This window comes from Lathyrus oleraceus, chromosome 5 (genome assembly GCF_024323335.1).
Source record: "Lathyrus oleraceus cultivar Zhongwan6 chromosome 5, CAAS_Psat_ZW6_1.0, whole genome shotgun sequence".
In the NCBI taxonomy this organism is placed as follows: domain Eukaryota; kingdom Viridiplantae; phylum Streptophyta; class Magnoliopsida; order Fabales; family Fabaceae; genus Lathyrus; species Lathyrus oleraceus.
Window position 1 is genome coordinate 580,234,838 of NC_066583.1, and position 18,532 is coordinate 580,253,369.

Here is an 18,532-nt window from a genome sequence, read left to right on the forward strand (position 1 = left end):
CTAGTACTTCTACTGGTTGTCACTTGGAAGAAGTGTTATGTATCTTGAAGAGTTATTTTGCCATAATTTACCAAAGGGGGAGATTCTTGTTCCTATTGGATTGACCCTTTGGATTGACTGCATTTTAGCAAAATAACAACTTAGAGAAGTCTTAAAGTGTTCAAGATTGCTCTAGATTTCTAAAGCTATATGAAGTTACTGAAAGGTCACATGTTGGAGGCGATGTGTAACACCCGAGGCCGGAGAGGGAGGAGAATGGTTACATGTAACACCTGAGGGCGAGGGAATGGTTATCGGTGCACGAGGCATGATGATAAGACACTCCTAGCAGCTTCTAGGGAAAACCAAATTCACATTGGAATGAGAGGGATCCTGAGGTTGTGTAGGTATGGGACTACATGGTAGAAAAAAAGGCTTATAAGGATTAATTGACACTACATATACCACCAAGATGCATCTTCTTTTCGGTAGCCTAACAGATAAGAACTCCATAGTTAAGCGTGTTTGACTTGGAGTAATATTTGGATGGGTGACCTTTTGGGAAGTTTTTCGGAAAGCGTGTGAGTGAGGATAAAACATGCTGAAAAGACAAGTGTTGGTTTGTGGGGTTAGTCGGTAATCCTGAAAGCATTTTTGGGGCGTTACAAATGGTATCTGAGTTAGACCTCTCCGAGTACGATGTGGTTCGGGGACGAACCAAGCGGAAGCTGGTGGAAATGTAACACCCGAGGCCGGAGAGGATGGAGAATGGTTACATGTAACACCCGAGGGCGGGGGAGTTGTTGTCGATGCACGTGGCATGACAATGAGACACTCCTAGCAGCTTTTAGGGGGTGTTGCTACAAGATTGAATCTCAACGATGCATGCTTAAACATGACGTTCGTTTCGCAAATAGAACCCTCTAAAATTGATGAAGCTCTAGGAGATGATCAATGGATTGTTGTTATGCAAGAAGAATTAAACCAATTCGAGAGAAATCAAGTTTGGGAACTTGTTTCTAGACCAAGTGGTAAGCACATCATTGGAACAAGATGGGTGTTTAAGAACAAACTTGATGAGAATGGAATAATTGTTCGAAACAAAGCAAGATTGGTCGCTCAAAGGTATAATCAAGAAGAAGGAATCGACTTTGAAGAAACTTTCGCTCCGGTTGCAAGGTTAGAAGTTATTCGTTTATTACTTGCTTACGCATGTTCAATGAATTTTCAGTTATTTCAAATGGACGTCAAAAGCACCTTCTTGAACGGCTAGATCAACGAAGAAGTCTATGTCAAACAACCCCCGGTCTTTGAAGACTTCAAGCATCCTTCACATGTATACAAATTGAAGAAAGCGCTTTATGGATTAAAACAAGCACCAAGGGCATGGTATGATCGTCTAAGTAATTTTCTATGTGAAAAAGGTTTTGAAAAAGGCAAAGTAGACAAGACTTTATTTATCAAGAAGATAAAAGGGAACACCTTACTTGTTCAAGTCTACGTAGACGACATAATCTTCGGTTCAACCAACAAAGAACTATGTGAAGAATTTGCGTTGATAGCATAAGGTGAATTTGAAATGTCTATGATGGGAAAGATGAACTACTTCCTTGGATTGCAAATCAAGCAACTAAAAGATAGAATCTTTATCAACCGATCAAAGTATTGCAAAGAGTTGTTAAAGAGATTTGAAATGGATGGTTGTAAAGCAATGTCAACACCAATGGGCTCCGGAACCTATGTAGATCAAGATGAATCGGGTGTGTTAATTGATATTACGAAGTATCGAGGTATGATTGGTTCTTTATTATATTTGACGACAAGCCGTCCTGACATAATATTTAGTGTGTGTTTATGTGCTCGCTTCCAAGCAAATCCAAATGAGTCACATCTCACGGCAGTCAAAAGAATCATGAAGTATCTCAAAGGAACAACCAACGTTGGCTTATGGTATCCTAAAGGTAGTGTTTGTAAGTTAATTGGTTATTCTGACGCGGATTATGCAGGTTGTAAAACAGATAGAAAAAGTACTAGTGGTACATGTCACATCCTTGGAAATGCATTAGTTTCGTGGGCTTGCAAGAAACAAGCATGTGTTGCTCTAAGCACTTCCGAAGCAGAATACATAGCCGATGGTAGCTGTTGCGCTCAAATACTTTGGCTTAAGCAACAACTTCGTGACTACAGACTCGATCTTGGATGCATTCCTCTTCGTTGTGACAACACAAGTGCAATATATATTACAAAGAATTCGGTCATGTACTCAAGAACCAAACATATTGACATTCGGCATCACTTTCTTCGTGACCACGTGATTCAAGGAGATGTCGAAGTCACATTTGTGGATACACATAATCAACTTTCTGACATCTTCACAAAACCTTTGGCGCGAGAACTATTTTACAAAATTCGAAGGGAACTTGGGATTCTAGATGAATGTGACATATAATTTGGCAAAAACATATCAATAATCAAAGGTGCACATACATTTCCAACTCATCTATTTACATTTGCAATTTATTTCATGGATCTCCACTTCTACTCCTTTCTTTTACATGATTCATTGGGTGTCTCTTGCATGAATCTTTGTTAAAAATATGTATTTTTTAGCTTTTTTCACTAAGTAAATCGATTTACTCATGATGTAAATCGATTTACACATAAAACAGTAGCACTGGTTTTTGTATTTGGCATATTTGGCACTGAGTAAATCGATTTACCCATGCTGTAAATCAATTTACCCATAAAACAGTAGCATTGTTTTTTTCGTATTTGGCATATTTTGAACTAGGTAAATCGATTTACCCATGATGTAAATCGATTTACCCCTGAAACTTTTCTCTTTTTGTGCTTTCTAACCTCTTGAGGGTATTTGTTACAAGTTATGTTGTATATTCTATTTTATAGTTGTCATGTGATTATCTTTCACTCATCTTTCCCTTATTTTTGATAATGTCAAAGGGGGAGAAAGGTGTTATGAATTATGCTTGTATGCTTGTGAATTTCCTAAGGTACAAATGATACAAATCTCCTTCAAGATGATCAAGCCAACATGATCATAAGCTTCTCAAATTTAGGGGGAGTTATACATCTCAGGGGGAGAAATTTTCGTTTCCGGAAATTGCACGTATCAGAGAGGATTATTTGTCATCATCAAAAAGGGGGAGAATATGAAGTCAAGCTTCTCTATGATGAATGTTTTTGATGAAGACAAAACTCCAAGCAACAAGAAGGCAAAGATTTTATTCTATGATAAAGCATCTTGATTCAAGAAGTTAAGCTTTTCACTTCAAGAAGGTATGATGAGAATACTTACTTTCACTAAAAGTCTTAGATGCTCAGGTATTCATATGGCTATTGCATAACTTTTTATAGTGCATGGAAAATGTCTTAGAATCACATTTCTCATTTTTCAAACTGGGTAAATCGATTTACCTTTAAGGGAAATCGATTTACCACTGAAGCTTACAAATTTTTTAAAAGCAAAAATTAATTTTTTCACTTAGGTAAATCGATTTACCACTTAGGGAAATTGATTTACCACTGGAGCATTACTTTTCCAGAAGCGAAATTTTAAGTTTTTTAACTAGGTAAATCGATTTACCTCTTAGGGAAATCGATTTACCACTGAAAGATTTTGAAAATTTTTAAACGTTGCAACATGGTAATCGATTTACCCATTATGTAAATCGATTTACCACTGTGCGTTTCTGAAAAATCAGTGGCTGTTCATACACCTCTTCATGCACCATTTCATGGAATCTTTTCATTTCATCTTTGACAATTGTTCATGATTCTTTCAAAACATTACCATGTTTCATTTGAGGTGTTATGTGCATATAAATACATGATCCTTCAAATTCAAATTTCACCTCTTCCAATCAATCTCTTAGAATTTTCAGAATTCACACTTATTGTTTTAAATCTTCATTCAAGATTTTTCTGCATATTTTCATATCATTCAAAATAGAAAATTCTTGAGCAATCTAATATTTTTGTGTTGTGAATTATTTTTATTGGAAGAAAAGATAAAACAAATTGATATATCACTTTGAGTGATCATTATACTACAAACTTTATATTCAATCCATTATTGTAATCCATATCTTATTTTTTAGAGTTGTTAAAAAATAAGATTGTGTGTTTTGTAAACACCTTGCTGTCCAGGATTGTTGGAAGCAAGAGAGATGAGTTTGAGAGGATTGTTCTCATATCAACTTGGTGAATCACAAGAGGTTGTTCTTGGTGATTGTTTCTGTCGTGTACAAGTCATAACAGATAGTGAATTCTCTTTTGTGTTGAAAGGGGAGTGGAGTACTCTCGATCTGTGAGGGGAACCACTATACATCGTGGTGTTCTTTACTTTCCGCACTTTACCGCGTTTTCATCACATAAGCATCTCAAGAAAGTAAAACTCAATAAACCGTGGAAAATTCGGAAAATCGTCTAAGTGCCTCATTCATCCCCCCCCCCCTCCTCTAAGGCACTCTTTAAACTTACAATTGGCATCAGAGCAGGTTATAGGTAACCTGTTCCTAAAAGATCCGCATGGCTTCCGCAAACACGAATCCGGTTTTCAAAGACGGTGGAAGTAGTAACAAACCACCACTTTTCTCTGGAGAATATTTTGATTTTTGGAAGATCCGCATGAAGGCACATTTAGAAGCCCAAGGAGAAGGCATATGGGAAGCCGTTGAAGATGGTCCGCATAATCCTATGAGTGTGGTCAATGGCATTGGTACTCCAAAGATAAAGGGTTCGTATGATGAAGATAATAAGAAAAAAATCTTAAATGAAAAGAAAGCAATAAACATTCTTCAAAGTGCTTTAAGCATGGACGAGTTCTTCCGCATATCTCAATGCAAATTGGCGAAACAAATATGGGACACCTTAGTGGAAACACATGAAGGCACCTCCGAAGTAAAGAGATCAAGGTTGAATACATTAAGTCAAGAATATGAGATGTTTAGAATGTTGCCTGGAGAATCCATCGTGGCGCTACAAAAGAGATTTGTTCACTTGACTAACCACTTGATTGCTCTCGGAAAAACATTTACAAATGACGATCTTAATCTTAAAGTACTAAGATCATTGACTCGAGAATGGCAACCGAAGGTGACGGCTATCTCCAAAAAGAAAATTCTTTCAACAATGACGTCCGCATCACTCTTTGGCAAACTTCAAGAACATGAGTTAGAACTTGGTAGGCTTGAGAAACATGAAAATCAAGAAAAGAAATCTAAAGGGATTGCCTTGAAGGTAGACTCAAAAGAAGATAAAGATGATGACGCATTGGAGGAAGATGAGAAATTTATGCTCCTTGTTAAAAGGCTTGGTAAGTTCTTTAACGAAAATGATAAATCTTTTAACGCTAAAAAGAATAGACATTTCAGGAAAAAGGAGACCACCACATCTACGCAAGATGTAATATGCTACGAATGTGGAAAGCAAGGCCACATAAAGCCGGAATGTCCTAAACTTTCAAAGAGAGGCGGATTCAAGAGCAAGAAGGATTTCAAGAACAAAAAGGCATATCTTGCATGGGAGGACAATGAAATTAGTTCTTCATCCGGATCGGATAGAGAGGAATGTGCAAACTTGGCGCTAATGACTTCTCATCATTCTGATGATGAAGAAGAGGTTAGTAATGATTTTTCTCTTTTTGATGATGATACACAAGATGCAATTAATGAATTGTTAAATAAATGCAAAATTCTTTATAAAAATATATCATCTCAAAAGAAACAAATTTCTTCCTTGGAAGAAAAGATTGAAATTTTTGGAAAAAGGTTTTGAAAATGAAAAACAAAAGATGATTAGTGAAAAGAAGAATTTTGTATGTCTAGAGTGTGAGTCTCTCTCTTTCCAAATTGTCCAACTTAAAAGAGTCCTTGAAAGGTATGAAAAAGGACAAATTGGTTTGGAAGGGGTTCTTAGCCAACAAAGGTACTCAAATGACAAAAGTGGACTTGGTTACTCCAAATTTTCTAAACCAAGTTCAAATAAAACTATCTTTGTTAGGCCTAAGGATCAATCTCCAAAAGAAAGAGTCAACACACCAAAAGTTGTGCATCAACATCCTAAAAAGAAAAGGTTTACAAAGAAAAAGTCATATGTTCCTAGATATAAAAGCAATTTTGAACCAACTTGTTTTTATTGTGGTATTATTGGCCATACACCTAATGCTTGCTATGTTAGAAACTTTAGTGTAACAAAGGGGCATTATGTATGGGTTGAGAAAGGTACTAATTATAAAGGACCCAAATCAATTTGGGTACCTAACAAAACTTAATTTTGTTTTGTAGGTATGCTTGAAGGCCACATCAAATCTTTGGTATTTGGATAGTGGGTGCTCCAAGCATATGACTGGTGATGTGCACAAATTTTCAGATCTAATGCTTAAGTCCAAGGGTTATGTTACTTATGGAGATAACAACAAAGTAAGAATTCTTGGCATAGGCAAAGTAGGTGCACCAAATTTTATATCCATCGAAGATGTGCTATATGTCGAAGGACTAAAGCACAACCTCTTAAGCATAAGCCAACTTTGTGACAAAGGATTCAAAATAAGGTTCACAAAAGATGAATGTTTAATTGAAGACGAAGTCACACGAGAGGTAATGCTTATAGGTAAGCGAATTAATAATATTTTCATGATTTCCCTTGATGATGTCTCTTTGAAGGTTAAGTGTCTTATGGCAAATAACAACGACTCATGGTTATGGCATAAGAGATTTGCTCACATTCACATGGAGCACTTGAATAAGTTAGTAAAACATGACCTTGTCATTGGATTGCCAAAGATAAAGTTCATCAAAGATATACTTTGCGATGCTTGTCAAAAAGGGAAGCAAACCAAATCAACTTTCACATCCAAGAATGTGGTGTCCACTTCTAGGCCACTACAATTGTTACATATGGACTTATTTGGTCCATCAAGAACAAGAAGCTTCGGAGGTAACTTATATGCTTTAGTTATTGTTGATGATTATTCTAGATATACTTGGACATTCTTTTTAGTGCAGAAAAGTGATGCATTCAAAGCATTCAAGAAGTATGCAAAGCAAATTCAAAATGAGAAATCATTAACAATTGCCTCCATAAGAAGCGATCATGGTGGAGAATTCCATAATACTTCTTTTGAAGACTTTTGTGAAGATCAAGGTATATTTCACAACTTCTCGTATCCAAGGACTCCTCAACAAAATGGAGTAGTTGAAAGAAAGAATAGGTCATTGGTGGAACTTGCAAGAACAATGCTTAGCGACTCAAATCTTCCTAAGTATTTTTGGGCGGATGCAGTTAGCACGACATGTTTTGTAAGTAATAGAGTTAACATAAGACCTATCCTAAAGAAGACTCCATATGAACTCTTCAAAGGAAGGAAACCCAACATTGCTTTCTTTCATATCTTTGGATGGAAGTGCTTTGTCCTTAACAATGACAAAGACAACCTTGGTAAGTTCGACGAAAAATCGGATGAAGGTATTTTTCTTGGTTATTCTCTTACAAATAAAGCATATAGAATTTATAATAAAAGAATTTTAAATATAGAAGAATCCATGCATGTTAAGTTTGACGAATCTAACCCCTTGAAAGAGGAAATTATTGTTTGTGATGATGATGATTTTATAGAAATTCCTAAAGAAGATACTTCAAACCAAAATCAAGAAGAACCGATTCAACAAGAGTCAAATGAAAATGATCTACCTAAGGAATGGAGGACTCATAAAGATCATCCTATTGACAAAGTAATTGGTGACATTAGTCAAGGTGTTGCTACAAGATTGAATCTCAAGGATGCATGCTTAAACATGGTGTTCGCTTTGCAAATAGAACCCTCTAAAATTGATGAAGCTCTAGGAGATGATCAATGGATTGTTGCTATGCAAGAAGAATTAAACCAATTCGAGAGAAATCAAGTTCGGGAACTTGTTTTTAGACCAAGTGGTAAGCACATCATTGGAACAAGATGGGTGTTTAAGAACAAACTTGATGAGAATGGAATAATTGTTCGAAACAAAGCAAGATTGGTCACTCAAGGGTATAATCAAGAAGAAGGAATCGACTTTGAAGAAACTTTCGCTCCGGTTGCAAGGTTAGAAGCTATTCATTTATTACTTGCTTACGCATGTTCAATGAATTTTCAGTTATTTCAAATGGACGTCAAAAGCGCCTTCTTGAACGGCTACATCAATGAAGAAGTCTATGTCAAACAACCCCCGGGCTTTAAAGACTTCAAGCATCCTTCACATGTATACAAATTGAAGAAAGCGCTCTATGGATTAAAACAAGCACCAAGGGCATGGTATGATCGTCTAAGTAATTTTCTATGTGAAAAAGGTTTTGAAAAATGCAAAGTAGACAAGACTTTATTTATCAAGAAGATAAAAGGGAACACCTTACTTGTTCAAGTCTACTTAGACGACATAATCTTCGGTTCAACCAACAAAGAACTATGTGAAGAATTTGCGTTGATAATTCAAGGTGAATTTGAAATGTCTATGATGCGAAAGATGAACTACTTCCTTGGATTGAAAATCAAGCAACTAAAAGACGGAATCTTTATCAACCAATCAAAGTATTGCAAAGAGTTGTTAAAGAGATTTGAAATGGATGGTTGTAAAGCAATGTCAAGACCAATGGGCTCCGGAACCTATGTTGATCAAGACGAATCGGGTGTGTCAATTGATATTACGAAGTATCGAGGTATGATTGGTTCTTTATTATATTTGACGGCAAGCCGTCCTGACATAATGTTTAGCGTGTGTTTATGTGCTCGCTTCCAAGCAAATCCAAAGGAGTCACATCTCACGGCGGTCAAAATAATCATGAAGTATCTCAAAGGAACAACCAACGTTGGCTTATGGTATCCTAAAGGTAGTGTTTGTAAGTTAATTGGTTATTCTGACACAGATTATGCAGGTTGTAAAACAGATAGAAAAAGTACTAGTGGTACATGTCACATCCTTGGAAATGCATTAGTTTCGTGGGCTTGCAAGAAACAAGCATGTGTTGCTCTAAGCATTGCCGAAGAAGAATACATAGCCGCAGGTAGCTGTTACGCTCAAATACTTTGGCTAAAGCAACAACTTCGTGACTACGGACTCGATCTTGGATGCATTCCTCTTCGTTGTAACAACACAAGTGCAATAAACATTACAAAGAATCCGGTCATGCACTCAAGAACCAAACATATTGACATTCGGCATCACTTTCTTCGTGACCACGTGATTCAAGGAGATGTCGAAGTCACATTTGTGGATACTCATAATCAACTTGCCGACATCTTCACAAAACCTTTGGCGCAAGAACCATTTTACAAAATTCGAAGGGAACTTGGGATTCTAGATGAATGTGACATATAATTTGGCAAAAACATATCAATAATCAAAGGTGCACATACATTTCCAACTCATCTATTTACATTTGCAATTTATTTCATGGATCTCCACTTCTACTCCTTTCTTTTACATGATTCATTGGGTGTCTCTTGCATGAATCTTTGTTAAAAATATGTGGTTTTTTAGCTTTTTTCACTGAGTAAATCGATTTACTCATGATGTAAATCGATTTACACATAAAACAGTAGCACTGGTTTTTGTATTTGGCATATTTGGCACTGAGTAAATCGATTTACCCATGTTGTAAATCGATTTACCCATAAAACAGTAGCATTGTTTTTTTCGTATTTGGCATATTTTGAACTAGGTAAATCGATTTACCCATGATGTAAATCGATTTACCCCTGAAACTTTTCTCTTTTTGTGCTTTCTAACCTCTTAAGGGTATTTGTTACAAGTTATGTTGTATATTCTATTTTATATTTGTCATGTGATTATCTTTCACCCATCTTTCCCTTATTTTTGATAATGTCAAAGGGGGAGAAAGGTGTTATGAATTATGCTTGTATGCTTGTGAATTTCCTAAGGTACAAATGATACAAATCTCCTTCAAGATGATCAAGCCAACATGATCATAAGCTTCTCAAATTTAGGGGGAGTTATACATCTCAGGGGGAGAAATTTTCGTTTCCGGAAATTGCACGCATCATAGAGGATTATTTGTCATCATCAAAAAGGGGGAGAATATGAAGTCAAGCTTCTCTATGATGAATGTTTTTGATGAAGACAAAACTCCAAGCAACAAGAAGGCAAAGGTTTTATTCTATGATAAAGCATCTTGATTCAAGAAGTTAAGCTTTTCACTTCAAGAAGGTATGATGAGAATACTTACTTTCACTAAAAGTCTTAGATGCTCAAGTATTCATATGGCTATTGCATAACTTTTTATAGTGCATGGAAAATGTCTTAGAATCATATTTCTCATTTTTCAAACTGGGTAAATCGATTTACCTTTAAGGGAAATCGATTTACCACTGAAGCTTACAAATTTTTTAAAAGCAAAAATTAATTTTTTCACTTAGGGAAATCGATTTACCACTGGAGCATTACTTTTCCAGAAGCGAAATTTTAAGTTTTTTAACTAGGTAAATCGATTTACCTCTTAGGGAAATCGATTTACCACTGAAAGATTTTGAAAAATTTTAAACGTTGCAACAGGGTAATCGATTTACCCATTATGTAAATCGATTTACCATTGTGCGTTTCTGAAAAATCAGTGGCTGTTCATACACCTTTTCATGGAATCTTTTCATTTCATCTTTGACAATTGTTCATGATTCTTTTAGAACACTACCATGTTTCATTTGAGGTGTTATGTGCATATAAATACATGATCCTTCAAATTCAAATTTCACCTCTTCCAATCAATCTCTTAGAATTTTCAGAATTCAGACTTATTGTTTTAAATCTTCATTCAAGATTTTTCTGCATATTTTCATATCATTCAAAACAGAAAATTCTTGAGCAATCTAATATTTTTGTGTTGTGAATTATTTTCATTGGAAGAGAAGATCAAACAAATTGATATATCACTTTGAGTGATCATTATACTACAAACTTTACATTCAATCTATTGTTGTAATCCATATCTTATTTTTTAGAGTTGTTAAAAAATAAGATTGTGTGTTTTGTAAACACCTTGTTGTCCAGGATTGTTGGAAGCAAGAGAGTTGAGTTTGAGAGGATTGTTCTCATATCAACTTGGTGAATCACAAGAGGTTGTTCTTGGTGATTATGTCTGTCGTGTACAAGTCATAACAGATAGTGAATTCTCTTTCGTGTTGAAAGGGGAGTGGAGTACTCTCAATCTGTGAGGGGAACCACTATACATCGTGGTGTTCTTTACTTTCCGCACTTTACTGCTTTTTCATCACATAAGCATCTCAAGAAAGTAAAACTCAATAAACCGTGGAAAATCGTCTAAGTGCCTCATTCACCCCCCCCCCCCCCCCCCTCTAAGGCACTCCTTAAACTTACAGAATTCACATCAGAATGAGAGGGATCTTGAGGTTGTGTATGTATGGGACTGTATGGTTGAAGGAAGACTTATAAGGATTAATAGGTACTACCTATACCAACAAGATGCCCCTTCTTTTCGGTAGCCTAACAGATAAGAACTCAATAGTTAAGCGTGCTTAACTTGGAGTAGTATTTGGATGGATGACCTTCTGGAAAGTTTTTCGGAAAGCGTGTGAGTGAGGACAAAACATGTTGAAAAGACTCGTGGTTGGTTTGTGGGGTTAGTCGATAATCCTGAAATCATTCTAGGGAATTACACGATGTTATAGCATGTTGGTACGCCATTTGAGCCTTATGCAACAGGCGCTATAATCTTGCGTTTTAAACTGATTCTGCATTAATTCTAGACGGATTCAAAGATATTATCCAAGGAGAAAAGCCCAAAGTTACATTGCTATATAAAAGAACTCAAACCTAAATTAGAAAGCAAACACTCCCATTAAATATCTTAGAGTGTTTAAGTTTTATGTAACTCAAACCTAAATTAGAAAGCAAACACTCCCATTAAATATCTTAGAGTGTTTAAGTTTTGTGTTATGTATTCACGTTAATGCCCTAATAGAATTAGTGTTGAATCTTTATGTATACCTCTATGTTTCGGAAATTTGGCATAGAAGGTTTGTCTAGTTGAGTTGTAATCAACATTGTTTATGTACACCTCTATGTTTCAGTAACTTGGCATAGAAGATTTGTCTAGTTGAGTTATATCTTTCAACATTCTTTATCTTGTGAAGATTGAAGTTGATCACTAGGGTTTAGTGGTTGTTTGCTTCTATCGTTGGGATTGTGGCAGAGAAGAAAATGAGTAGGTTCTCATATTTAGGGATAGACTCTAAATAGAAAGCCATTGGGTAGTGTTACGAAGAGGCATTGAACAACATAGGATTTGTTGTTGCTTGTAAGTCTAAATATATTAAACTACTAATAGTGAATTTCTTTTCTTGGACTGTGGACTCAACCCCCCAGACGTAGGTGTAGTTTCACCGAACTAGGTAAACAATTTGATTGTGTTCTTTCTTGCTTTTTTACTTCATCATCTATTATTAGTTAGTGTATTATTTATGGTGTATCTTGTCGTACTCGTAGATGGAGCATCGTGTTCGACATCTGTCCCCTAAAGAACATAACTTCACTTTAGAATCAAGCACATGGAGATTGATCTCTTCTTTTTAAGGGAGAAAGTTTTTGCCAAACAACTTCATATTCTCCACATTTGTAGGTTGATGCCCTTACCAAACCTCTCCCTTCTACTCATTTCTAGCACTAAGGCACAAACCAGAGTTGTTATAACTCCCCTTGAGTTTGTTGATGGGGATGTGGGTTTATTATATTAAGTATTAGGCCTAAGCTCAAGAATGAGACGTGTCAACTTGAGTATTGTCAAAATGCTATTGCAGGTGTTCTGTTAAAGCAGCTTAGTTGATAGATATGTAAAAATATCAAATGTAAGAGCATATCACTTTGTTCACCTCTAAAAGGTCATTATGCTATTTGACAAAAAAACTGCTATTATAGGTCAACTAGTCTTCTATATATAATGCAAACATTTGAAACAAATTATTACTAATAATTCAGACTTTTAAAAATTAGTTAGATCTGAAAATGCATCTCTCTACTCTACCTATCAATTCTATCAATATGAATTTTAAAGATTTTGTCTTTGGATTAAACTCTTAAAGTTTAAGGATGAGATGGATCTTCGTCTCCACAATCCTATGGTTCATAATGTAGTATAAGAGCAATATCGTAATTAGGGGTGGCAAAACGGATTCGGCCCGTTGGACATGCTCATTTTGCCCGTACTTTAGTGCAGGACAGGGCAAAAATTTAAGCCGTCACCCTCTAATGTGTCCGCCCCGCTCCCTTTTTTTCGTAGGCTTTTGCGAGCGTGAGCATTTATATAAACTTTTGCTTTTTTAGACTTAAAAAGTGCAATGCCCACATGCTTTCCCCGTCCCGCTCTCACTTTTTTGTGGAACAAGTCTAGATTTTAAACCCGCATCCTCAACTATGTCCGCTCCGACCCATCCTATTTTTTTGCGGGTTTTTGTAGAACGGACCTAAACGGGGCGGACATATGCCCGTTTGCCACCCATAATTGTAATTACTTAAGGGATAAGGGGTGAAGACGAAATTTCTATTGATTATTATGATTATGGGGCATGAAGATGCATCTTCCGCCGAAGGTTTGGATTTCAATCCAGTTGCCGATTAAGATGAAGATTCTAATATTGCAACCATAGAAAAAATAACTGAATTCTACTGGGAAATATCAATCCAAAAATAAGTTCTTAAAATAGTGTAGATGATTCTAATTAAGACAATAAAGTCTTCAATTGAAGAAACATTCATCTAAATTGAAAAAACTCATTGCTTTATTTCATCTGGATCTAAATCGATAGCAAAACAGAAAATTCAAGAGTATTTTTATATGATCAATTGTCAACATGCCAACAATGGCATTGTCGTCCCATATCTACGCTCCAACGATCATTTCTTGATTTTCTAAAATAAACAAACATGTCAACAATCATGCAAGGTAGTGTCTTTTGCGACATATAGCATCATTGAATATTTTAAAGAATTTTGTAACATATAGCAATTTTGAATATTTGAAGTGTAGATTGATGAGTGTACAACAAAGCAACCTTTTTTGCGACATAATCTATCCAAAGAAAGACACATCCAAATTATAGATGCAGTTCATTACAGAACTACTGTAAAATAGAGTTATCCAAACAACTTAATCCAGTGTTAAAACATAACTCTCTGTACTAGCATTGTTGCATATCTCTAATAACCACATTTAAGCTCTATTAACTACAGTCCAACTTATTACATTGCTTACTTACATGTGTTTAATAACTTTTCTTAGCTTATGGCTCAAACAAAGCAGAATAGAACAGATAATTACAGCTTAAAATTTTATGCACAACCAAACTCATAAAACAATCAATTGAATGTAGCACCAAAAACTAAGAAAACTTGAAGATGAGGAGCACAACTTCTCAATCATAAGATACAAGGAAAGGAATGACCATAGACATAAATTCGTCATACGAAAGTGTAGCTGATCCCGAGTAACGCCTGTCCTTAACCTTAAATTTGTCAGTCAGACCCTGAAAATGGAAAAAATAATCAGCAATGTAGCAAACATGTAAATTGGAGGGGCAACACTTGACTGAAAATGCAAATCTCGGTGAATCGAATAAATGTTGCAACATGCTTATGCCTTCCTATTTTCTTTCGCAAAATATAATGGATATAAAATGCCACCCTGATGTTTATTTCCTATCACATATCACAGAATCAAGACAATGCATGCAAATGCAGCAGACATTCAAACTAAAACCGTGGAGGAGGTTAATCGGCATATATCGATGGAAGAGGAGTTTAGAATAAGAAACACAGATGAAGAAATTTAGATATAGAGATGCATGTCCTTAGCTCCCAGACCTCGATATATAATCAAGACAATGCACAAGAATGTTAATGGATAAAAATCTCTGTCCCAAACCAGTTACTTGAACTAAAAATCATGGAGAATGTATGGAAGAGAAGAATAATAAACACAAATGAAGAAATATAGATATCAGAGGCACGTCCTTAGCTTCAAAAGCTCGATGAGTTTTACCTTGATAATCATCCCACACCTGCACAAACCCAACAACAGAACGTGAGATATTTGAGGACATTTCCAAATAGAATAAACTACAATTTGGTTCTTGAAATATTTCAAAAGATCAATTTGGCACTTGACATATTAGCAGCATCAAAATGATTCTCAAAGGATGATTTTTATCGTTACATGACATTAGTTTGGTCAGTCCCAGTATACAGCAAGTCTTTCAACTATTTTATTCCATTATACACGTATCTAAACAAGAAAATGATAATTTCATGTCAATTTGTTCCATTCCATGCATAATCTTAAGAACAATGTGGTATAAAAAAAATTCAGGGCCAAATTAGAGCTCTAAGAATCTTTCAAGAGAAAATTGAAGTTTACTTTTTTCTAATAAAATTAGAGTAATAAAATAAGCACTTGACAGATCCAGATAAAATTTCTTACTCGACAAAACTGTCGAACCCGAGTTCAACCCTTCTACTACTTCCATCACTGTACTTTGAAAGCAAAAGTTGTAGAACTGAGGCAGGTACTGCATAGCCAATACCATACAGAGCATCTCTTAGCTCTAATGGATCAATTTTCCCACTCCTATCTTTGTCATATCTCTCAAATATGCCCTACAAGCAAAGTACAAATGTTAATCTCTGTGCAACAATCTTAAAAGACTTTTATTTTGAGACGGAAGGAGTAACAGTTTTCACTAAAAATGTTAAGAACTTAGCTAATGGGGTGACACAAATGTTTAGTGATAATGTAAAATACTTCACATTATTGGTCAACTAAGACATAACATATGTGTTCCAATAATCAATTCCATCTTAACAAAATTTTGCACAACTCAGAAAGGAGGGTACATCAATGTTATCGATGGCGGATGACGGACCATGGCTGAGAGCCAAAACCCACCATCTTTCACAAATTGGCCATGACGGTTGTAAAAATCCCGCCTCCGCAATTGGCCATGGTCGATATTTGACAACACTAAATTACATAACATCAAAACATGCTAAGGTGTTTTAGATGGAAGCTGGCCAAGTAACAAAATTTGACAAAACTCAAACAAGACAGTATATAACAAAAAAAAAACATGCTTTAGTGTTTTAGATGGAAGCTAGCTACAAGAATAGTATATGAACTGAAAAAATTTGCTACACTGGATTTTATCCTTTACAATCCTGCATAAGAAACTAACAATCTTCCCAAGTTGCATTGGCCATATAAGCATTGGAATAGACTTTACACCACCAAATCTAAGTGCATGATTGGTTTAACTTTTCAGAAAAATCAAAAGTAATTCTAGAGGTGTAGAATTGACTTTGGAATGATTTTGAAGTGTTAGATTCTTCTAAAGTAGAATTGATTCTGCCTCCAAAATTGATTCTACTTGAAAATATAATTTGTATCTTTTGAGTGTAAACTTGTGTTTTACTTTGAAATTTATGGTTCAACTCAATTTTAATAAAGTTATTCAAACATAAATCACTTTACATTAACTCACTTTTAACTCAAATCAATTGTTTTTACCGGAGAACCATACATACTCCAAATTCAAAATGGGTTAAGCCCAACTCAACTCAAAAACCCATCTAAAGGGAAAATATTGTCTAATTCATCATAAATCACTTATTTTCTATCAATATGGCTTCCATTCTAGGTGTTAATTCAACCAGACAAAACCAGCTTATAGGATGAAGATTGCCTCCACTTATAAACACGTATTCAAGCCATATATAATATTCGATGGACTTTTAACACACACCCTCATGCTCAGGACTACTGAAATGTGGAAATAAATGGTGTGCGGTTCTATAGCTGGAAAAATGTGGTTGGACCTAACTCAACACTAAAAAACCGCCTTATAAGAGGATGACTGTCCCCTATTTATAAACACAGAGTTGGGACTTTTAACACTAGATGCAAATAACTAAATTGTTTCACAAAAAACTAATAACTATTTATGAGTAGTAGATAATATACATACAAAGAATGAAAAAGAGACTTACTCGCCAGTGACCAAGGCAACTCCAAAGCTCCGTAAATTCCTTTGGCCCTATAACAGAAAAAAGCAACTAAAAATTGAAAACAACAAAATTCCCCAGAAAAAAAAAGTAAAAAAATAAAAATAAAAATAAAAAGGTTACCAATTCTGAGGGACTCATTGGGATGTTTAAAGAGAAAGATAAGAAGACGAATAGTTCTTAGGTTAAAATTATGAAAAGAAGAAGAAAGAGCTTGCTGCAATTCTGTATCATCGATGAAACCGCTTCGATCTCTATCTACCATCTGAAAGCTCCTAATAACATCAGGGTTTGTTCCCGGCGGAAAATTGGAATATCCAGAAGATGAAGAAACATAGGAAGAAGGTGGAGGATAACCATAGGATGGGTAGTTGTTGTAGTTAGAAGAGGGGGGTGAGGTTTGGGTGTAGGAGTTACTAGGAGGGGTGTGGTTAGAAGGTGGAGGTAACTCGGGTGCAGATGGAGCGTAAGATTGAGAATTGTATCGACCGTATGAAGAAGACATGGTTGGGAGATAAACTACTAGATAGCTTCGATTTCGATTTGATTGAAAAATTGAAAGAGAAAAACTCAAAACCAGAGCGATATGAAGACAAGTTTATTTTGTTTTGAGTTACTCGGTTACGTGTTCAATATAAGCAAAATTAACTTAACGTTTTTAAATGCACTTTTTTTTGGTCTAGCAATTAACAATGAGAATCTTATAATTATAAATAAAGTTTATTTTGCATTTGTAACAAAATAGGAGCAAGTTTAAATTCTAACGTTTCAATCCGAAAATACTAGTAAAGGCTTTTTTTTAGTGGCAACTTGGTCAATAATAGCAGTCGACATGGCAGTCGCAACAATAAAATAATAGAACGCTGGCAGACACGTAAAATTGAGTTCAATATGTTCAAATACTTTGAAATATTGAGTTCATTATTTTAAATTTTTTAAAATAAGTCATATAGTGTTACATATTTTATTTTAAAAATATTTATAAAAAAAATTTATAAAAAATTTAAATGAAAATTTGGTTTAGATAGTTATTTTTAAAATATTATTTTAGATATTTTATAATTTTATTGAATTTTTTTTAATATTAAAATTTTAAAAAATTACAATTTGAAGCTATTTTAAATAGTTTTTTAATAAAAATTATTTTTGAAATATAATTTTTTTTTAAAATTTAATTTCGACTATTGTTTGGTCTTCAATAATGTATGTTTGTGTTATAGGATGTTAAACTTATTTTTTCAATTAAAAAAATAAATTTAAAAAATATTATAATATTTTGAAAATTATTTTTATAAAAAAAATTTTAGATATATAATGTGTTCTTGAATATTTTAATCCTAGAAATATGAAAAATTCAACATAGCGATGATAAATATATTAAAATAAGATTACTCAATCCGTTTAAAAATAATGTGGTTTAAGATTTTTGCAAATAGATTAAAAAATACAATAATATTGTCATAAAACATTATGCTTTTAGT

The 18,532-nt window shown here is 34.7% G+C and overlaps 2 protein-coding genes across 2 annotated transcripts; one reads left to right on the forward strand and one right to left on the reverse strand.

Annotated features, from left to right (window-relative positions):
- Positions 1-1,567: 1,567 nt before the first annotated feature.
- Positions 1,568-9,526, forward strand: LOC127082189 (uncharacterized mitochondrial protein AtMg00810-like). Its single transcript, XM_051022424.1, has 4 exons — positions 1,568-1,769; positions 1,986-2,114; positions 8,896-9,033; positions 9,510-9,526. Exons 1-4 carry the CDS (start codon positions 1,568-1,570, stop codon positions 9,524-9,526), a joined length of 486 nt encoding a protein of 161 aa, XP_050878381.1.
- Positions 9,527-14,068: 4,542 nt separating this feature from the next.
- Positions 14,069-17,730, reverse strand: LOC127086631 (probable calcium-binding protein CML48). The gene is made up of 5 exons (XM_051027418.1): positions 17,175-17,730; positions 17,037-17,083; positions 15,475-15,650; positions 15,037-15,055; positions 14,069-14,521 (listed from the first exon to the last, which is right to left on the reverse strand). Exons 1-5 carry the CDS (start codon positions 17,554-17,556, stop codon positions 14,411-14,413), a joined length of 735 nt encoding a protein of 244 aa, XP_050883375.1. The 5' UTR covers positions 17,557-17,730; the 3' UTR covers positions 14,069-14,410.
- Positions 17,731-18,532: the final 802 nt, after the last annotated feature.